The 20556-nt window shown below is 57.9% G+C and overlaps 3 protein-coding genes and 1 long non-coding RNA gene across 5 annotated transcripts; 1 reads left to right on the top strand and 3 right to left on the bottom strand.

The window, feature by feature from the left end:
• Window positions 1–341: 341 nt before the first annotated feature.
• Window positions 342–1777, bottom strand: LOC121352279. The gene is made up of 2 exons (XR_005954909.1): window positions 1551–1777; window positions 342–561 (listed from the first exon to the last, which is right to left on the bottom strand). It is a non-coding gene; the product is annotated as an uncharacterized LOC121352279 (long non-coding RNA).
• Window positions 1778–3022: 1245 nt separating this feature from the next.
• On the top strand, window positions 3023–12464 carry PGGHG (protein-glucosylgalactosylhydroxylysine glucosidase). 2 transcript variants are annotated; one of them, XM_041465234.1, is made up of 14 exons: window positions 3023–3087; window positions 3919–4214; window positions 4625–4835; window positions 5420–5855; window positions 6057–6176; window positions 6567–6698; window positions 6974–7085; window positions 7997–8069; window positions 8499–8635; window positions 8868–9013; window positions 9177–9272; window positions 9395–9492; window positions 11496–11707; window positions 11787–12464. In XM_041465234.1, exons 2-14 carry the CDS (start codon window positions 3962–3964, stop codon window positions 11849–11851), a joined length of 2091 nt encoding a protein of 696 aa, XP_041321168.1. In that variant the 5' UTR covers window positions 3023–3087; window positions 3919–3961; the 3' UTR covers window positions 11852–12464. The 2 variants fall into 2 exon arrangements, with proteins under 2 accessions (XP_041321168.1, XP_041321169.1); XM_041465235.1 differs by having other exon boundaries at window positions 8880–9013.
• Window positions 12465–13349: 885 nt separating this feature from the next.
• IFITM5 (interferon induced transmembrane protein 5) lies at window positions 13350–15676 on the bottom strand. The gene is made up of 2 exons (XM_041465237.1): window positions 14665–15676; window positions 13350–13921 (listed from the first exon to the last, which is right to left on the bottom strand). The coding sequence occupies exons 1-2, from the start codon at window positions 14821–14823 to the stop codon at window positions 13703–13705; spliced, it is 378 nt and encodes a 125-aa protein (XP_041321171.1). The 5' UTR covers window positions 14824–15676; the 3' UTR covers window positions 13350–13702.
• Window positions 15677–15927: 251 nt separating this feature from the next.
• On the bottom strand, window positions 15928–17343 carry LOC121352368 (dispanin subfamily A member 2b-like). The gene is made up of 2 exons (XM_041465238.1): window positions 17010–17343; window positions 15928–16531 (listed from the first exon to the last, which is right to left on the bottom strand). Exons 1-2 carry the CDS (start codon window positions 17196–17198, stop codon window positions 16373–16375), a joined length of 348 nt encoding a protein of 115 aa, XP_041321172.1. The 5' UTR covers window positions 17199–17343; the 3' UTR covers window positions 15928–16372.
• Window positions 17344–20556: the final 3213 nt, after the last annotated feature.

A 20556-nucleotide genomic window follows, 5' to 3' on the forward strand; every position in this document is an offset into this window, starting at 1 on the left:
CTGGCTGCTTCCCTGGCACAGGTAATTTGGGATGTGGTGGGTGGAAAGACCCTTCCTGCAGGGCAGGGAGTGGGCAGGCATGCAGCCCCCAGCCTGTCACTTTCATGTCACTTTCAGCCTTTGAGTGGTTTCCTGCCAGGAATTTACCTTGGAATGGCTTCTTTGCTTGTGCTGGGAGAGGTGACGGGGTGCACGCAGTGCTGCAGGTGGTAGAGGCTCCAGAGGGAATGTGCCTTCCCTTTGGGACCTGCTGGCAGCCCCTGCAGGAGTGCTGCCATCCGGGCAGCGGGCACAGATCCAGTTCCTTCCCTACAGGATGGAGCAAACCCAGAGAGCCCTTGTTGAATGCAAAGGTGGATTTTAATGAGCAGGCTCGGGGGGTTCCATCCCCGGCAAGGCTCGGTCCCGAGGCCTCTTCCCTCGGGATGCTCTCAGCAGGGATCAGCCTGCTCCTGCCACTCCTCACTCGGGCCTGCTCCTGTAGTTGTAGATATTGCTCAGGACCCAGGCTGTGGGCAGCAGGAAGGACGAGAACATCACAGTGAGGGCCACGGCTTGTTCCTGAGGGGGACAAGGAGCAGGAATCAGTGGGATGGCTGCACCACGGCCATGGCACACAGGGCTCCCGGGATGGCTGCGCTGCTGCCGTCCAACACCACACCCAGCTCGCTTCCCTGTGCTCTCCCCAGTCCTTGGCACCTGCTCTGGGGCTTTTGGGGAGCAGAGCTGTTCCCACTGGCAGTGGATGGAGCTGGTGCTCTCCAGGTTTGTTGCTTCTCTGGGACACTGGAGCAGTGCATGACCTTGAGGCTGTGGCCGGGGCCTGCAGTGTTCCTGACTTTCAGGTGACTTTGGGACGGGAATTGCAGCCAGCAGCAGCCCCTCGTCTCCCCACTGCAACCAGGAGAGCATTAACCTCCCACACTGGCACCTTCCTTTGATTTATTTGCCTGGGTAAAGCCTCTCCAGGTTCCTGCAGCTCCTTTCTTGAAGACCTTGGAAAGGCAGCAGAGGGAAAACCCCAAATAAAGGGGTGGAGGGGGAATCAGGCAGCATTTTGGTGGAAAGCTCATTTTTTCCAGCTTGTTTCACCCAGCCTGGGAGGGTCTGGTTTGGGGGGGACTGTCCCCACAGGGGGACTGTCAGAGGGACCTTGGGCTCTGCAGTGACAGCAGTTCCTGTCCTTGCCCATGGGGACACCCCTTTGGGGTGACTGTCCCAGGATAGGGGGGCAGGGTCTGGATCTGGCCCTGAGGGACCACCAGTGTCACTGCTGCCCCTTGCCCTGGGCTGCAGGGGACCCCCAAACTCAAAGGTTTAAAAAGGGGCTGAAAGGACAAAATCAAACAGAAGCAGGAGCTGGGTGTGGGGGGGGGGAGCAGGGCATGGACACCGTGGGGTGTGGGCTGGAACCTGAAGGCACATTCCTTCTTTTCCTCCCCTTCCCTTTTTGCTTCCACCCCCTTCCAAAGCAATTTAGCCCTGACACAGAGGGTTTGGGCCCCTCCAACCGGGCTGTCCCCACTTTTCCAGCCCCCCAGAATACTCACACCGGGAGAGAGCGGGTTCTCGGGGGGGTGGGAGCGGATCTGTGCCCGGGGGACCCGGCTGATCCGGAGTGCAGCTGCCAGGAGCTGGGAGCCCCTCTGGAAACCCCTCATGGCGCTCTCAGGGCGATCCTGCTGCTCCTTGCTCTGCAGCTGCCCAGCTTGTCACTGTCACTGCTGCCACCACCCCCCTGCCACTCCTTGGCACAGCTCCAGGGCACAGGGAGGAGCAGCCTGACACAGCCAGGTTTTCCCAAAGCGCTCTCCGCTTAATTTTTCTATCCTTAATTGGTTTTGGATTTTTTCCCCTTAGCACTGCCCAGGACTCTGAGACCAAAAACTGTCCCCAGCCAGCACAGGGGGACACTGAGATGTTCTGCTGGAGAGCAGAGATCTCCCCTTGGAGGGGCTTTTTCCCTTAGGGCAAAACTCTTCCTTTGGAGCAGAACTCCTCTCTCCTTGGACCCCTCTTCTGTGGGCTTCTATAAACTTCATAACACTCAAAACACCATCCAGTGAGAAAGGGCTCACTGGAAAAGGTTATTTCCAAATTCCTCTGATAAAGGGAAGGAAGTGGGGTGCATGCCACTGGGATCAGCTGGGGAAGGAACAGCTTGTCCCTGTGTGCTGGTGGCTGCTGGAGGGGGATTCCAGTGCCCCACAACCCCTGTGGATGCCCAGCCACTCTCCAGGGGATGGATATTCCTGCCCTTGCCATGGTCTCAGCCTGTGCTGGATCAGCAGCTGGTTGTGAGGAACCAACCAAAGGGGAAATCCTACTGGCCCAGTTGGGATTAGACCCTGGAATACCAAAGGAGTAGAGCTGGGAGCTGGAAGTGTTGCTTCTCTGGCTCTGCCCTTTGCCAGGGTGTCCCCAAGGCGTCACTGGGTAATTGGCAGCTGCAGGACCGACCCAGCCAGGCTCCAGGGGGCTTTTCCATGGATTTACAGTGCAGGACAGATGTGTTATGCCAATCCTGGAAGTGCTGGATCCCGGTGAGCACCGGGAGGCTGCTTGGAGCGGCTGGTGGCCCTGGCTGCAGCTCCAGCCCTGGATCCCTGACCCACCAGGATGGGACCAGCTGGAAGGGGCTGGGAAAGGCATGCCAAAGCCAAAGTCCAGATGGAATTTTTGTCCTTCCTGGAAACAGGCGAGGGGAAGGGCCAGAGTGTGGCGGGGGACACGGGAGGTCAGTGGGGCGTGCTGCTGACCCGGCTCTCTGCCAGCAGCTTTGGGATCATAGCTCATCCAGCTCGGTTTTCCTCTTTCGGTTCCTCCTTCCCAGGCACAGGGCAGCCCCAGGACTGCCGCGCTCCCTCCGCGGGTGCTCAGCTGGACGAAAACCTGCGTGTCCAGGATCATTTTTCCAACTATTTCTTTTTAAGGAGACCAAAAAAAAAAAAAAAAAAAAAAAAAAAAAAACCTTTTTTCTCCCTTTTTTCTCGGGCTATTTCCTTCCTTCTTTCTCGGTTGGGCAACTTCCGTCCTTCCCTGGAGCAGCCTCTCTCCGCCTGCACAGGCTCAGCCTCGGGACAGAAGGCAAGACGCACCTCCTCCCTTCCTCACCCTGGGGCTTGGGCTGGGTCGGGATTTTTCACTTTCCCGAAGGCAGGATTTTCCTCCCAGCTCAGTCTCAGTGACGAAACCAAGCTGAGCTTGAGCGTTCCAGCATCCGGCTGCTGTCAGGGAGGGATCTGGGGGCTAGGCACCCTCCTTGCCCCGTGTCACCCCGGCTGGATTGCCAGCTCAGCTCAGAGTCTCTCAGAGCCTCATTTCGTCATTCCTGTGTTTTTCCTGCGCCCGGCATTGCCAGGAGCCAGCTGCAGCTGCCTTTTGTCAGGGGCTGCTTACGCATGTCTGTATCTGTACATATCTTCAGTCTGTATTTATATATATGTTTGTACACGTAAATATAGTTTTAGGTATAAATCAGTGGAATAGAAAGGTCCTGCCCAGGAGGCTGAGCTGGAGATGTGGGAGTGAGGGGGAACAGAGGGGTGCAGTGAGCTGGCAGAGGGGGAAGTATCAGGAACTGTTCAGATTGTCACGGAACAGCACTAGGAGGAAGAGGAGGCCAGATGGGGAAGGTGGTTGTGTGTGTTGGGAGAAACTGGTGCAACCCCATCCCGGCAGCAGAAGAGGAGGAGGAAGGAGGCTGAGAAGTGATGAAGCCTGTGAGCTTCATCCTTCATCCGTCAGGATTTGGGACAGCTGGAGATGGGGCGAGGGAGCGGAGGGGATGCACCCCGGGGCTGGGAGGAAGGTGGGATGGGGGAAAACCGCTAGAGGTGATCAGAGGGGACACCAAAAGGGGCAGAGACCGCTGGCGGCAGGCGGAGGAGTGACAGGGAGCTGCCTTTGTCCCCTCAGCTTTCGTCCCATCCCTGCGGCTCCGCAGGAGAGGCCGGCGGCGATGGCCGATGGCGAGGGCGGCCCCGGCGTGTTCACGGCCACCGCCCTGCCCGGGGACCCGCGGCTGCTGCCCACGGTCACCAACGCCTTCCTGGGCACCCGCGTGTTCCGGGACATCCTGCACGCCGCCGGCGTGTACAGCGGCGCCGCGGGGGACACGCACCGCGCCGATGTCCCCAGCCCGCTGGGGCTGCGCATGGCAGCGCCCGGCGCCCGCAGCCCGGCGCACAGCTTCACCCTCAACACCTGGACAGGTGAGCAGGGAGCGGCACCTTGCCCCTGGCTCTGCCGCAGCCTCGATTCTCTCTGCTTCTGCTGCCTCTTCTCCTCAGTCACATCTTCCTTCTCCGTTCGCCTCGGGGTGCTGTTCCTCTGGAACACGCGGAAAATCCCCCTTTTTTGTGGGAATAAGTGATTTTCAGGCTCTAGCTCTATCCCTGCTGGGGCCAGGCTCGGCAGACCCTCTTTAATCACAGAGCTTGGTAAAATGTTTGATGGCACAGACCATCCCTCAGCAGCTTGGCCAGGCTCCCTTGTCAGCAGTGTTCTCCAGTCCACAACTGGATCTGATCGTGGGAAAAGCAATTTTTTGGTCAGTAGGAACCGGTAGATAGGGCAGGATCCAAGTGTTTCCAAAGGCTGGTGGCGCTGGCTGTGCTTGCAGGGACCTTCAGCCACACGATTCAGTCCCCTGGCTACACGGCCACCCAGCAGCTGTACGCCCACCACTCCCTGGTGCACCTGATGGCCTGCAGCGTCACCATCCGGCGCTTGGATGGCTCCACACATCCCATCACCGTCCAGCTCCAGAGCCTGTTCGTGCCGCAGAGCCAGGACCTGCACTTGACCCCGGGCCCAGACTTCCAGGGAGCACAGTGAGTGGGGAATGGGGGTCCCTGCGCTGAGCCCACCCTCCATGGGCTGTGGCGCAGTGCCCTGCTCTCCCCTGGGGAATAAACTGCAGGTGTAAGGCTGGAACGGGGCTGGAATGGTGAGGGGATGTAGGGCTGGAATGGTGAGGAGTGTGGGGCTGGAATGGTGAGGGGTGTGGGGCTGGAATGGTGAGGGATGTGGGGCTGGAATGGTGAGGGATGTAGGGGTGGAATGGTGAGGGGCGTGGGGCTGGAATGGTGAGGGGTGTGGAGGCTTCTCACACCTGCTCTGTCCTGGCAGGTGTATAAAAAAAAACCCCTTGAAATTAAGCATAGAAACATTGGTATTGCTTGCCACTCCAGGATTATGCCTCACACTGATGTGTGAGGGCAGTGGAGGTGATGGGGGCTACATGTGATTCCAAAGAAATGAGGTTGGGGAAAACAGGAGATTTGTAGGAGATTACCTCTAGAACAGGATTCCTGGGACCAGAGACCATCTGTGATGGCTTCCCACTGCCAGAGGGCAGGGTGAGATGGGACATTGGGAAGAAACACCTTCCCCAGTCGCTTCCCGTCTCCCACAGCTACATCTACGGGCAGACGCTGGTTCCCGAGGTGGAGGGGGGCCCCCGTCCCACCGTCCACATGCTGTGGACCCCCATCCCGCAGCGGCTGACGCTGGGCGGGGAGGAGCGGGAGCGCTGCTGGCAGTTCCTGACGGCGGTGGCCGGCAGCGAGGAGGAGGCGAAGCGCAGCTACAGCGCGGGGCTGTCCCTGCTGGCCGCGGGCTCCCTGCTCCGCTCCCACGTCCGCGCCTGGGCCGCGCTGCGCCGGGAATGCTCCGTGCAGCTGGACGGGCCCCCGGCGCTGCGCCAGGCGCTGCACGGCTGCCTCTACTACCTGCTGAGCGCCGTGCCGCCCCGGGACAGCCCCGCAGTCCCGTTCCACGGCATCAGCCCCGGCGGCTTGTCCAACGGCACCCGCGGCGAGGATTACTGGGGACACGTCTTCTGGGACCAGGTGAGGGGGGCCGTGCCGACCTGACGGGGGCTTGGCGCGGCGAGTGGGATGGAGGAGACTCCATCCTTCCATCGGGATGGAGAAGGCTGTCCTTCAATAGGAATGGACAAGACTCCGTCCTCTTCGGGATGAGGGTGTACTTGAAGGGCGGGAGCATTTTGGATGCTTGCCCCGAGCCAATCCCGGCGCGCGGCCCCGCAGGACACCTGGATGTTCCCGAATATCCTGCTGCTCTATCCCGAGGCTGCCCGCGCCATCCTGCAGTACCGCATCCGCACGCTGGAGGGCGCCAGGCGCAACGCGCGGGAGCAGGGCTACGAGGTGCGACAGGGACACCGGGCGGGGGTGGCACCAGCCCCTCTCCCCAGGAAATCCCGGGCTGGGGGTGGCACCAGCCCCTGTCCCCAGGGACACCGGGCTGGGGTGGCACCAGCTTCTGTCCCCAGGGCAATCCCAGACTGGGGTGGCAGCAGCTGCTGTCCCCAGGGACACCGGGCTGGGGGTGGCACCAACCCCTGTCCCCAGGACAATCCCGGGCTGGGGGTGGCACCAGCCCCTGTCCCCAGGGACACCGGGCTGGGGGTGGCACCAGCCCCTGTCCCCAGGGACACCGGGCTGGGGTGGCAGCAGCTCCTGTCCCCAGGGCAATCCCGGCTGTTTCAGCGGGACACAGCACAGGGTGTTGTGCCCATGGATGCCTTCTCTCGGCAGGGCGCGAAGTTCCCGTGGGAGAGCGCAGCCACTGGCCGGGAAGTGTGTCCTGAGGAGATTTACGGAGCCCAGGAAATCCACGTCACCGGGGATGTCCTGATGGCCTTCGAGCAGTATTACTGCACCACGCAGGTAAAGGGAGGGTGCTCCACCTGATGGCCCGGTGGCAGGACACCTGGAGACTGTCACTGTCCCTTCCCTGAGGAACTCTGCTCTCTCTGCTCCGCAGGCTCCCTCCTGCAGCCCTGCCTGCTCTGTCCTTGCTCCTGTGGGCGTCTCAGCATCCTGTTGGCTCAAACCAGGCCAGTCTTTCCTCCTGCTTCCTCCATCTCCTCAGAGCTCCTCTCCATCCTCCTGCTGACTTTGGGTCTGGTGGAGTCTCCCTCATGCCCCTGTTCTTCCCCCAGGACCAGAAGCTGTTCCGGGAGGAGGGGGGCTGGGAGCTGGTGGAAGCCGTGGCTCAGTACTGGTGCAGCAGGATGGTGTGGAGTGAGGAGGAGCAGCTCTTCCACATCAGAGGTACCTCTGCCATGGGAACGGGGTGGAAAGCAGAGGTTTGGAGCCACCTGGTCTAGTGGAAGGTGTCCCTGCCCATGGCAGGGGTGTGGAATTGGATGGGGCGACCCAAGCCGCCCTGGGATTCCATGACTTGAAGGTCCCCTTCAGGATGCCCTGAGGATGAGGTGCCTGCCTCGGCTGTTCCTGCTTCAGCACTGTCACTGTCCTCACATTAATTAAAGGGAGGGGACTAAAAGTTTAAAGGACTAAAGATAATTTACTGTTTAAATAAACATCAGTCTCAGAGTCTGTGAGATTTTGAGACGGCAAGCAGCTGGCCATAGCTCAAGATAGTCTAAAGTTCTTTGTTACAAGACAATATATAACTTTGTGATCCAATGGACTGTCGCTACAAAGTATGCTTTGCTTTTCTAACCTCTCACCTTTACTTTTACTGCAATGTGGATACTTTTAACCAACAGGCTGTTATTACATGTATGCACACACCTCTGTTGTAACATCTAAACTCTTAACTTGTTCTATACAATTACACTCTTAGGTTATAAACCCTTCACCATCTTATCAATGGTTTCTTACTTACTTAAGGCATATTCTTACTTATAACTGTAGAAGCATAAGTTTATGATTTTTCTATTTAATGTCTGCATACTTTATTTTTACATCTCTCCAAGCTCCTTCCAAGGCTGCAAATTAAACCTTTTTGAGTCTGTGGAAGTTTCTATCTTTCCATTTCCCACACAGCACCGTGCATGTTCTCCACTGAGCATCCTGCTGGATGTGTGGGATCTGCCAGCAGGATCCGGATGGGCAGCAGGGTCCCCTTCCCCCAGCTGTGCCCCCGAGGAGGGGCGCAGAGCCACGGCAGCCCCTGGGTGTGCTGGGGTGCCAAGTGTCCCCTGGTGTCCCCGCAGGTGTCATGCCCCCAGACGAGTACCACAGCCAGGTGGATAACTCTGCTTACACCAACGCCGTGGCCCGGCGCAGGTAACGTTTGGAACGGCTCCTGGGAGCACAGCCTGGCTCTCTGCTCTCCCACTCTGCAGGGATGGGAGCAGTGGGGCTCCCGAGGGGATCCTTCCTCCCGCTCCCCACACCCCTCTGCAGGCAGAGGAGGAGTGGGGGCTCCCCCAGCTCCTCCAACCTGTTCAGTGCCCACGTGAGGCTGAGAGGGATCTCCAGTCACAGCAGGGCTTCTCCCTTGGCATTCCATGGGGTGTCTGTGCCGTTGGCCGGCTGGAGACACCCACAGCCAGGGAAAGGAGCTCCCAGCTCCGTGATGGAAGCTGTTAGCCCTGGCTCAATCTCTGCCCCTTGTTCTCCCACAGCAGCTTTTTCTTGCAAATCCTTCTGTCCCCTCTCTCCTCTCACCACCACCCATCCCTGACATAAAACCTTGTTCTTCCTTCTTTCCAGCTTAAATTTTGCCACTGACTTGGCTCGGGACCTGCTGCTCCCAGCGCCAGAGGAGTGGGAGGACCGTGCCAGGAAAATCAAAGTGCCCTTTGATGAGGAGAGGAAATATCACCCTGAGTACGATGGCTACAGCCCAGGTTAGCGGGGAGGCAGTGGCAGCAGCCCATGGAGGTGGCTCAGCCCATGGATCATACTTTTAACCCCAGAAGGATCAGAATTCCAACTGGTTCAGACCTGGGGATGGCAGAGGGGGAGTCCCTGCTATTGCCGCAGTGCAACAAGCTGGGCTGGGGTGGTTTTCCTGCCTCACTGGATTGTTTCTCATCAGTGGGCTCCAAAACTTAGGAAATTCGGGAACTGTCTGAGCAGCCCTGTCCCCAGGTGAGCCGGTGAAACAGGCAGATGTGGTCCTGCTGGGGTTCCCACTGATGCATCCCATGAGTGCCGAGGTCCGGAGGAACGACCTGGAGATGTACGAGCCCATCACCGACCCGGCCGGGCCAGCCATGACCTGGGTGAGGAGAGGGCAGAGCCCAGCCTGGGATTCACCCCTGGGACGGGGTGCTCCATCCAGGGAGCACTGCAGGGCTGGGATGTGCCCTGGAAATGCTCACTCTGGACGGAGGGGTGGGGAGGTGGTGCTGCTCCCCCGCGCTCTCACCGTTCCCCCTCCGGCAGAGCATGTTTGCCGTGGGCTGGCTGGAGCTGAAGGAGCTGCAGAGAGCCTGGAGCCAGCTGGAAAAGTGCTTCAGCAACATCACGGAGCCTTTCAAGGTGAGTGGAGGGGCTGCAGATCCCTCCTGCTCCCAGGCAGGTGACAACAGGATTGAAATCCACAGAACTGCCTGGAGCATCCCAAATCAATTCCTGCATCATCTCTTTCTCCGGCTGGTCAGGTCTGGGTGGAGAACTCGGATGGGTCGGGAGCTGTGAACTTCCTGACAGGGATGGGTGGATTCCTGCAGGTCGTCCTCTTTGGCTTCACGGGGTTCAGGTGAGACCTGCTGTGTCACTTTTAACTCCCGAGCAGCCACTTGTCCCTTGAAATGTCCCTGTCTGGCTGGGGCGAAGTTGGGAACAGGTAAGAGGCTCGTGACAGGTCGCATTTGGGAAAGCAAAATGCCATTCCCTAAGCCTGTTCTCTGCTTCAGCAGCAGCATCCTCCTGTCTCCTTTGGATGTGGTGAGGAAACACCTCCTGCAGCCTCCCCGTGGCCTCCCTGCTCACACGGGGCTCCGGGAGCCTCCCTGGAGTGAAGTGCTGAGCAGGCATCGCCTCAGCTTTAAAATATCCTGGGAAAACATGGAGCTGCTCATGTAATTTCAGAGCTGTGGTTGTTTCCACCCTGGAGCCGCCGTCTCTTCAGCCTATTCCTGGTTTAATTGAGGCTGGATCAAGCCTTTTGATTCCCAGTGAAAACTTCCAGCCCTAACCATGTGTTTTCACTCCACGTGTGTGGCCAGAGCCACTGGGAAACCCGCCCCATTCCCTGGCGGAGCTGGGTGTGAGCTGCCCTATTCCCAGCTGGAAATCTGGGCTTTGGCCAAACTGGGAGGTCTCCAGGTGCCCAGTGTGTGCCGGGTCAGGCCCCTCGTGGCACAGGCTCAAGCCACAGCCTTGGGGCTCTGGCCACATTCCAGAGGTGGCAGTGACACAGCGCAGCCACCCTCCCGCCTTTCCCGCCGTGGGACATGGATCCTGTGCAGTGCTGGGGCTCCCCAGGCCCCCAAACCTCCCCTGAGGCCCCTGCAGCCCCTGAAGCCCTCTCAGCCTTCTGGAGCTCTGGTGCGCCGGGGTTTGGGTCGGGGACAAGAGGGGCCGTTGTTTTTCCTCACCCAAAGCCAACGCCCACACAGGCAGCTTGGCTTTGGCTCAGGGCTGGAGGGAGAGCTGGGATGTTTGTTCCATTGTTTCTGGGGAAGGAGCACTGCTGGGGATACAGAGCACACTGATGAGGTGATTAAAAGATGGTTTATTTATTGCAAAATCAGTCTCTTGGAAGGCTGAGACCTACATTCAGTGCCATCACATCAGAAGCAGTTTTAATTTTATTGGCAATGTCTTTTATATACTTCTTATAATATATTTCTTATCATATCTTCTACATGTCTTAATCAGCTACTTCTACAAAGCTCGCTAGGATCTTCACAAACTGATCATTAATTTGCCATCATTGCTACAAATGATAGCAAATTGCTACAAGTCATTGCTGCATTTTACACCATGCTGCTGCAATGTGCTTCTTTTTATCCAGTCACACAACTCTACAGACACTAATTGCTGGAGCTTCTACTTTTTGCCAACTCTATAACAAGTTATATTGCTAGACTTTAAAATTTTCTGCTGTCTTGCTTAACATATTTATTCACTTCCATGAGGCCTATTTCTACCTGCTTAAAACATATTTCTGCTTGAACTAGAAATCTTTATTCTTACTTTGTGTCTGTTTCACTTTTCTGTTCTAAACCTTCAAGCCTTCTCCAAGGCTTAGGTCAGACACCGCATCCATCTCCATCTCTGAGCCTTGGGAGCTCTCTGTGCCTGCATTTCATCCAGAGCAGCCCTGCCGAGCTTCCAGCCCTGCATCCTGTGGGAGCTGAGGGTCCCCTGCTCTGAGAGGAGGAGCAGGGCATTCCCCAAGCTCTGCCAGCACGGCTGCTGCTGAGCCAAGCTCTGAGCCGCAGCAGGGAACTGCGCTGCATTTTTTACTTATGAAAGCTGACCTCATGGAAAGCCCCGGCCCCAGCTGTGGAGCTGGGATGGGATGGGAATGTCTGGGGTGGGCTGTGGGATCACGGCCCCGGTAGTTCCTCACCAGGTGCTCCATCAGTGTGTTCAGGATTTGCCCAGAGAGCCTTGGAAGCACCGAGGACCCTTCCAGACCCCTCTGGTGTGCATGAGGGGGTGATGCCCAGAGAGGTGGCTGCTCCCTGACCCCGAGCTGGGCTCCTCTGTGGCTCCTGCTCTTCCCACCCTGACGCGCTCCTGCCTTTCCAGGATCACGAGGTCCGGCCTCCTCTTCGATCCTGCCTTTCCCGATGGTATCACCAAGCTGGAAGTCTCCAGCATCTCCTACTTGGGCAACAAACTGGAGGTCACCATCACCGGGGAGGAGATCAGGATGGAAGTGACTGAGACCTCCCGGGACCCTCCGGCATCTCCGCTGGAAGCTGTGCTGGAGTCGGGACTGCGCTTTCCCCTGGGAGAAGGTGTGGCCTGCGTCTGCTCCCGGCAATAATTTGGGCAAGGAACCATTCCCATATCTCACACAAAGCTTTTCTGTTGCAGGGCAGAGTGTGTCCTTCCCCACAGCCCCTGGATGGATCCAGAGGTCGCCCAGCAGGACCCCCTAAAGCCTGCCTGATCCGGGTGCTGCCCTCTGGAGCAGCAGAGCTGGGATGCTGCTGCAGGGGGAAGGTAACAGTGGGTGGAAAGGGGGTGCCAGGCTGTGCCAGGAGGCCTTTGCCCCCAGGACTGTGTGTGCCACCTGTCCTTGTGGCCCAGGGGGCCAGTGGCTGGAGCTGTCACCACGGCTGGAGCTGTCACCATGGCTGGAGCTGTCACCACGTCTGAGCCCCCCACTCCCCTCCACACATCTCTTACTCGGCGCAGGAGAGGAAACCACGCCTGAAAATGATCATTTCAATTGTGTTTGCTGGACACCCAGGAGTTGTTTATGCTCTCAACATGTTTGTGTTTGTAAGGAGGCCCATTCCTGACTCCAGGATCCTGACTCCAGCTCCTCCAGCATGTCCTGCCCTGGTCCTTGCCTTCCCCATGTGTTGCTCTGTGGGCTCAAAGGGCTGTGGAGGCTCAGCCAGTGCTGTTCCACCAGATGAATGATGTTTTGGCACTAAATATTACTCCAAAATATGCAGCTGAAAGCCTTTTAACCCCGTGTGGGCAGCACACATCTCCACTCCTGTCATTTGGTGTGTAACAGCCCTCGCATGTTTTTAAACCCTTATCTACATTATTCCCACTCTTTTCAAGCAGTTCTGGAGTTAAACCCTTTCTCACTTGGCGTCTGAAGGGCTGCAGGAGGCTTGGACACCAGAGATCCGTAGTGTTATCCTGTCAGATGGTGACAAGGGCAGCGTTTTCCGTGCCTGAGCAGCCTCGGGGCGAGCAAAGAGCTGCTGTGGCTTTGCTCTGGGACACAGTTTTTGGTGTTCCAGGCATCCCAAGGAGTTCCCGTGCCTGCACAGGGTGGGCACGGTACCCCCAGCCCCTCTCTCTGGGCTGCCCATCCTCCTCCCCTCCCCACCCTCCCTGTCCCCGTGCGGAGCAGCCCTGGGTGGGAGCAGGGAATGCCGGAGGCGTTCCCTGCCCCGAGGGGTCTGTCCTGGCCAAGCCAGCCCCAGGAATCTCGGCCCGGTTTATAAAAAGCCCCGCGGCTGCTCCGTGCCCCGAAGCATCTGGGAATGCTTAGGGCTGGAGCAGGGACTCTCCCGCTGCCGTGTAATTAGTGTAATTACTCGGGTCTTGCTCCGGCCTCATCAGAGCCGCCAGCCCCTAATTAGCGGCAGCTCTTGGCACGACAAAGGGACCATGCTGTCCCCAGCCCTGTGCACTGCACCGGGATTGGGATGGGGCCGGGATACAGCCCCGCTGTAAACCAGGGCTAGTTGGCAGTAAAGGGGGTTTAGCTCAAAAAAGGGATCCTTTAGTCCCAAAATGAGCTGTCTCCAGCCCAGGCACGGAGAGCAGGGAGCAGTGGGAGTGCTTGCCAAGTCCCCCCTGTCCTGGCTGGACTGGCTGGGGATGTCTGTGTTGCTGTCATGAGTTTGCAGGTCTCAGCTCCATCTGGGACCCCCCCTTTGCTTCATCCCAGAGGCCCAGGGCCGTCTCTACTTCCTCCCCTCCTCAGTCCTGGGGCCAAAGGTGGCCCTAAAGGCTGTGGGAACAATGGTGTCTCCTGGCTGCCAGGAGCCCCATCAGAGCCAAAAATCCCAATTTATGTTTTCCCTTTGGCACCCCCCTGCCCCTTTCCACAGGCAGAAACTCGCGCTGTGTGAAGCTTTTAATGATTTAAATAGCGACCATGGAAGTTGGGGCTCCACACGGGATAAGGGAAGGTAAAAAAACCCAGAGGATAAACAAAAATAACTGGGGCTGGGGAGCGGGGGTGGCAGACAGGGGTGGTGGCCTTTTGGGGGGCCACCAGCGGCGCAGAGGAGGTGCCAGCAGCCCCTCACCCTGGCTCACTGCTCCTCGTCGTCGCTCCCGCTGAACTGGTAGGTGAAGAATCCGACGGACTCCTGGGCCAGCTTGGAGAGGTGGATGACCCCGGTGACAATGAGGGCACCGAGCAGCAGTGGCAACACCACGCTGCCCGCCGTGGCCAGGGCGTTGTAGCACCGCGCCTTGGAGCTGAAGTGCCGGGCAGCTTCCAGGTCCCCGGACACTTTCCTGTCCCGAGCCTGCAACAGCCGAGGAGAGACCCTTCCTTCAGCCCCTTCCCTCATCCCCTTCCCTCATCCCCTTCCTTCAGCCCCTTCCCTCAGCCCCCTCTTGCAGCCCTTCCTGCACCCCCTTTCTGCAGCCCCATCCTGCTCCAGGGCTTTGTCCCCCTTGCAACCTACAATCCATCCATCCATCCATCCATCCATCCATCCATCCATCCATCCATCCATCCATCCATCCCAGGCTGCTCCTGCTCCCCTCCAGCCCTGCATTCTTTCCCACTTGTGTTTTCTTTCCTGCTCCATCCAGAGGCTCTCTGGCTCCAGCTCCTGCTTGTCCCCATTTTTCTATCCCAGTCTAGCCCAGCTGGAGCTGGGATTTTCCCTCCTGCTTTCTCCAGAGCATCTCTGACTCTGGTCCCTGCTTGTTCCCATTTTTCCACAGCTGGAGCTGCTCCTGCAGGAGCGGGGTGGTGAAATCACAGCCCCCATGGCGCTTTTTAGGATCAAGCAGTGCTTCTCGGGTGGTGGGCAGGGGACTGTGGTTATCCACGGCTGTCCCACAGCCTCCGGAATCAGTGGCAGGAAAAGCAGGGAGGATTCACCAGCGGCAGGGATTCTCCCTGCGGGGAGTGTTGGGATCGGCCGCCCCATCCCTCCCGGAGTTTTCCCAAGCACTCGCCGCCTCCCCGGGCATCCCTCCTTGGCGTGGGGAGGGACTCCCGGAGCCCCCGAGCGCTCCGGTACCGCCGGTCCCGTACCTTGACGGCGAAGGCGAGCGCCACGAAGCCCAGGCAGCAGAAGTTCATGTAGAGGGTGTTGAAGATGGCCCAGACCAGGTGGTCGCGGGGCGCGGGGGCGGCGGGGGGCGGCCCCCGCTTGGGGGGCGGCCGCTCCTCCCGGGGGTACGAGGTGTCCATGGGCACCGGGAGGGACAGCCGCGGCTCCGGCAGCCTGGCGGGAGCGCGGCCCGCCGCCCTTTTATATCCCCGCTCCGCTAAATATAAACCGGGGAAATTACAGCCCTGGGGGATGTGGTTGTCCCGCAGGCCGGGCTGGGAGAAAGGCTGGGGTGGCGAGCCCGCGGGCTTTTAATAGCCAGCCTTCCTCCCGGGATGAGGAGGAGCACGGGGGGCTCCAGCGTGACTCTGGCACCGCAGGAGGGTCGCTCCAAGGCGCAGCCCAGGACCTGCAGGGCGCTGGCTGGCACAGGTACCTCCAACCCCAGCCTCCAGGTGAGCTGGGCGGGGCAGACCCCCCTCGGCAGCACTTTTGGGCTGTGGGATGGAAGAAATGGGAAGTTCATATGGAAAGGTGGAAGAGCCGCATCCATGGGGCTCCCCGGGAGCCGGGGGTGCACAGGGCTGCAGGGTGGGGGCGTGGGCTGCCAGAACGCACGGAGGGGCTTTAATTTCCTTCTACCATCTCCAATGCGAAAAACATTTTTACTCTCTTGTGAAAATTGTAAAAGTTTAGTAAAGGATAGTAGGAGATAAGGAACACAGAGTAAAGATTAAGACTGGGCGTGTCGTGGTACTCAGTTAAGAGCACGCTGTTATCTTCGGAGACACTTCTTAAACACTTTCTTATATCAGCCTGTTGTATATTTATAGACTCTTGTGTATAGTTAACTTCTTTCTTAAACTAGTTTACATATATTAAGAATTGTTCAGTCTGACTTTTTTGGTTTTACTTTTTTTAGAGCATGTGTATTTTTTGGTTGTGGTTGTAGTGTTTTTTCATTACTAGTTTTAGTGCTGCTTCTGGCCCACACTGTCTTCAGATGGTGAGTGTTGATAGCTGGTGTATCTGTAAGCGTCTTTTTTATGTGTTTATTGGATGTTATCTCATCTAAGCAGGCATTTTAACACAAGCACGCTTATATTAGCTGTTTTACTACTATGACCAAGCTTAATTAACAACAAAAATAAAAACTATATCTTTATAACAAAGTTACTTTAATACTACACGTATAAAATCCATTTTAATATTTGCGAAAAGCCAATATTATAATATGTATCTATAATATCCAAGATGTTGGGAAGAAACTTCCCTGGGATTTGGGCTGGAAGCGCCCTGCTCCGCGGCAGGATGGAGGCAGGGAGAGGAGCAGGAGGAAGAGGAGGAGGAGGACGCCACAAAGATTCCCGAGGACTCTCTGCGACATCCCGCCGTGAATGAGGTGACAGCGAGGGGCTTTGGCGGGACGAGCTTCATTGGTGGCAGCGGTGACGGACAGGTGTGTCACAGGTGCCAGAGGCGTGTGAGCAGAGCAAAGGGGGGTGGGGGCTGTCCCCTGTCCCCACGCCCCAGCCTGGCCGCCCCGTCCCCTCCCGGGGCCGCGCGGGGACACGGGCGCTGCGGGCAGCGGGGGGACCGGGCTCACTCCCTTCGCCCCCGCGCCCCTCCCGGGCACATTTTGGGGGCAGGAGGAGGGGGGAGCACCCGGCTGGTGGGGCCAGGCGCTGGTCAGCTGGCCCTGAGTGTGGATATGGCGATGGCGGCGATGATGATGAAGATCACCAAGGCGACGGCGACCACCACGGAGCAGACGATGTTCGCCACCCTGGCGCGGTCGCTGTGACGCCGGGCACCTTCCAGGTCCCCCAGCACCTTACAGTCACGGGCCTGGGGGGCAAGCGGGGGGCTCGGGGTGTGTGGGGCACCGGCTGGGGGCCAGCCCCCCGCGTTGTGCTGGGACCCCAGGGACGTGTCACACGGGGCGAGGCCACCCTGGGGGCCCCGCGGTCCCGGCACTCGGCGGGTACAGGGTCGGGGGGGCACACGGCTTTGGGGGTCCCAGGGTGGGCTGGCATCGGGGATGGGACACCAGATTGGGGACCGGGATGGGAGAGGGGATCTGGGGATCCGGGACGGGAGAGGCGTTTGGAGGGAGAGGAGCGGGGGGTGTCAGGGAGGGCTGGGGGTCCCGGGTCGGTTGGGTGGGAGGTCCGGGGTTGGGGAGGGAGCCGGGACACGTCGGGGGTCCCGTGCCGGGCTCGGTCGGGGGAGGGAAGCCCTGGGAGGGGCTGGCTGGGGGTCAGCCTGGGTGGGAGTCCCGGGGCCAATCAGGGTTAAATCCGGGGGTCCCCGGCCCCTCCCTCACCTTGATGGAGAAGACGAGCGGGGGCAAGCCGAGGCAGCCCAGCCCGCCCAGCGCGCAGCACAGCAGCACATTGAACACCGACCAGAGCACGTAGTCCCGGGGCTGCGGGTCAGAGCGGAGGCCGGGGGCGGCCGTCCCCCACCCGGAGGACTGCAGTGGGATGGACACGTCCGCCTGCTTGGGCTCCATGACCGGGAATGAGCGCCTGGAACGGGAACGGAGCGCGCTCAGGGCGGGGGACCGGCCCCGCACCGCCCCGCAGAAGGAGGGGGCACGGCCCTCGGGGACCCCCACCCCACGCAGCCTGGGGGTGCAGGGCAGCTCTGGGGACCCGTGGGGGGTTTAAAGGGACTTGGGGGAACCCTGAGGACTCCGAGGGGACTTGTGGGGTGTTGGTGATGTTGGAAATTATATAAATTTTAATTATTTTAATGTAGCATTAGTCGGGAGTTTGTTCGTCTGTGCCAAGAGGGAGGGGAATTCTACGTATTTCTTCGAAAGATTCTGCTCGCCGGGAGAGGGCAGATGATCTGAGCATCCACAGACTGGGAAAAGCCAGAAGACCGTTAGCGAACAATAAGGAACATTAGCGAATATTAGCGACCATTCGAGACCATTCACCAACACCACCTCCCTGTCTGGGAAATTAATCGTTGAGAGTCCCGAAAAATGAGGAACAAATTAGCATGGAAGGCGAAGGGATCAAGAACCCAAGAACTGCTAGGAGATCTAATACTAAGAATTGTAATTCTTAAGTGTCATTTCAGACCGGTGAATGAGGATTTCTTTGGGTTTTTGTCTGTATAGATAGTGGAAACACCATGTGGATGGGAATGCTTTCCACTGCACGTGCACGCCAGGACAAAGTAATGCCTCGTTCTGGAGGTGGGCTCGATGGCAGGTGGGCTGCGGGGGGCTGTCCATGGCAGCCTGGAGTGGTCAGAGGTGGGAGGGAGGGAGGGAGGGAGGGAGGGAGGTTATGCCTGTGACTGTTTTGGGCTGTGAAAGGGTCAATTTTTTCCGTGTTGGCTTGTGTGGGGCTGCCCTTTGGATTTGTGCTGCAAACTGTTGATAAAAACAGGAAGGAGGAAGAGGGGATCTTGGAGCAATGGCCTTTGTTGGCCTGAGTTCCATTGGCTGTGTCCCATTTTGTGTTCCCCTTGGGATGCCCTTTGCAGCTGCAGTGTGCCTGGAGCCCTGGGCTTTGTGGTTCTTGAAATAAATGGGCAGGAGATCTTTCTCCTTTTTAATGCCTTTATTAAAGAGATTCAGCTCAGGTGGGGAGAAATCGACGGGTCGCGCCCACACCGCCGCTGTCCCCAAGAGTGGCACGGAGGAGGAGGGGGATGCAGCTCTGTCCGCTGGTCTGCAGGCAGAGCTGGGGACTGCGTCCTCACGGGAGATTCGCAGATTCCTGCTTTTCAGTCCAACACTTCAGGTCCCCTCCTTACTGAACATCCTTTGAGGTCAGGGTGAGAAGCAAAAAGGATCCAAGCAGGTACTGGACTGCGCGCCCGTCCTCAGACATCAACTAGAGTCCCCTAATTCCATGTCGTCTCGTTGTTTTTAGGGGTTTTCCTGGAAAACGGGAAGATTTGGAGCAATGCATTTCTCATCTGCATACGAGGTCTCAGGCCACTCCTATTCTCCTGGTGCTGCCGTGTTCAGGTGTTGTTCCCTGGCAAGCATCAGGAGGACAATGGCTAAATCACCAACCATTAGCGGGCAATTGAAGAAGAACTCTCAAAAATGAAGCTAACTTAACAGCAACCGGTTTTAGCTCTGTAACCTTAAACAAAAACAGATAACTTTTTTTTCATAACAGTTCTCAAAACCCTAACCCAAACCCTAAGCCTAGGCCTAACCCTAGCCCTAGGCAGGAAATCAGCATAGGGCTAGGGCTGGTTGCAGGGAAAAAGCTGTGAAGGAAGGCATGTTGTGGCAGTTTTGTGTTCCTCTTGGGATGCCCTTTGCACCTGCAGTGTGCCTGGGCTGGGCAGCTGCCTAGTGCTGGGCAGGCAGCAGATTCCAATTGCAGCACGGAGCCCGTGTTTTCCAGGAAAAAAGCAGAGCAGAAAATGATTCACCAGAGGCTCAGTGCCAGGAATCCTGCAACAAATATCCACTGTGTTTGTGAGTGGGATATCTGAACTCTTACGAGTGCGGTGCCTTGGCAGGAGTGCGATGTTGGTGGGGAGAGGGAAAAGCAGCTTTTTTTCCCATCCTTGAGGGGCCCCAGCCCCGAGGACCGGGCGCTGCCGAGGGCCAGGAGTGCGGAGGGGAAGGGGGAGGCCAGGCCAGCTGCAGAGTGAGGCTCTGCCGGATGTGCTGGGGCCGGGATTTCCCATGTCCCCGCCGGGGCCGGGCAGGGAGTGACACAGGAGTGACATATGTGGCGGGGCTGAGGAGCGAGGATGCCAGCCCTGCCAGCCAGAGACAGGGACCACTGGTGCTCGGTGTGGCCACAGTTCCCTCCCCTGTGGGACGAGGAGAGAATCTGGAGCACAGATGTGAGGGAACTGCTGGGCTGAGTTTGATAGCGAAAGCAAAATCTGCATGTGCCAGCCAAGTGAGACATGGAATTCATTCCCTGCTTCCTGCTGCAGCTGTGCCCAGGCAAACCGGGCTCCAGGCAAATGGGCTGTGAGGATCCCACAGCAGGATCCCTGTTGTGTTTGAGGGTCCCCAGGACGAGGGAAGAGATGAGAATCTTGAGTCCATGTTTCAGAAGGCTGTTTTCTTATTTTATGATATTATATTAAAATGCTATACTAAAGCTATACTAAAAGAATGGAGAAAAAATACAGACAGAAATGTAGAAAAGAATGAAAAACAAAAACCTGTGACAGACAGAGAGTCCTGCACTGCAGGCTGTGATTGGTCATTAATTAGAAACAACTCACATGGACCAATCAAAGATGCACCTGTTGGTAAACTATCTCCAGGCCGCATTCCACAGCCATCAGATAGTTATTGTTTGCATTTCTTTTCTGAGGCTTCTCAGCAACTCAGGAAAAAATCCTGGGAAGAGGATTTTCATAAAATATCACAGTGACAGACCCCAGCTCACCTGGCTGCAAGGGGAGATGTGGGATCCAGCCCCGGTGGGGAAACTGGGGATGGAGCCGCAGATTCCACCGGCCCCTTTCCTCTGGGAGCCTCTCCAGCCCTGCTGACCCTGCTCAATCCCATTCCAGCTCATCCTGCTCAAGCCCTTTGCACATCCTGCCCCACCAAAGCCACCTTGATTTCGGCTCTGCTTGCTGCCAGCCCCTCCTGAGGGCTGGTGAGGATGGGGTGCTCCTGGTGACACCCCAGCAGGGATCAGGTTCCACCCTCATCCTGGGTGTGACCCTTCCAAGAGCTTCACTCCCCGTATGGATGCAGTATCCAGGTCCATGGCACCCGGGGCGTCCCCTGAGCATTGTGTCCATGATGAGGGACAGTTTCCACCTCCCCCAGGCACATCCCACGTTTCTCACCCTTGTCAAGCTGCTGTAGAAGTAACCGCAAACCACATCCTCATGATACGAAACCAAGACAGGGA

The sequence above is a fragment of the Pyrgilauda ruficollis genome, unplaced genomic scaffold (assembly GCF_017590135.1).
Source record: "Pyrgilauda ruficollis isolate IOZ18807 unplaced genomic scaffold, ASM1759013v1 scaffold187, whole genome shotgun sequence".
Lineage (NCBI taxonomy): Eukaryota > Metazoa > Chordata > Aves > Passeriformes > Passeridae > Pyrgilauda > Pyrgilauda ruficollis.

Coding starts and splice junctions, on each gene's coding strand:
- PGGHG (XM_041465234.1), top strand. CDS start 3,962: ATGGCCGATGGCGAGGGCGGCCCCGGCGTGTTCACGGCCACCGCCCTG. Junction 4,215..4,624: donor CACCCTCAACACCTGGACAG/GTGAGCAGGGAG, acceptor CTGTGCTTGCAG/GGACCTTCAGCCACACGATT. Junction 11,708..11,786: donor GCGCTTTCCCCTGGGAGAAG/GTGTGGCCTGCG, acceptor TTTCTGTTGCAG/GGCAGAGTGTGTCCTTCCCC.
- LOC121352368 (XM_041465238.1), bottom strand. CDS start 17,198: ATGGAGCCCAAGCAGGCGGACGTGTCCATCCCACTGCAGTCCTCCGGG. Junction 16,532..17,009: donor CGCTCGTCTTCTCCATCAAG/GTGAGGGAGGGG, acceptor CTTGCCCCCCAG/GCCCGTGACTGTAAGGTGCT.
- IFITM5 (XM_041465237.1), bottom strand. CDS start 14,823: ATGGACACCTCGTACCCCCGGGAGGAGCGGCCGCCCCCCAAGCGGGGG. Junction 13,922..14,664: donor CGCTCGCCTTCGCCGTCAAG/GTACGGGACCGG, acceptor CGGCTGTTGCAG/GCTCGGGACAGGAAAGTGTC.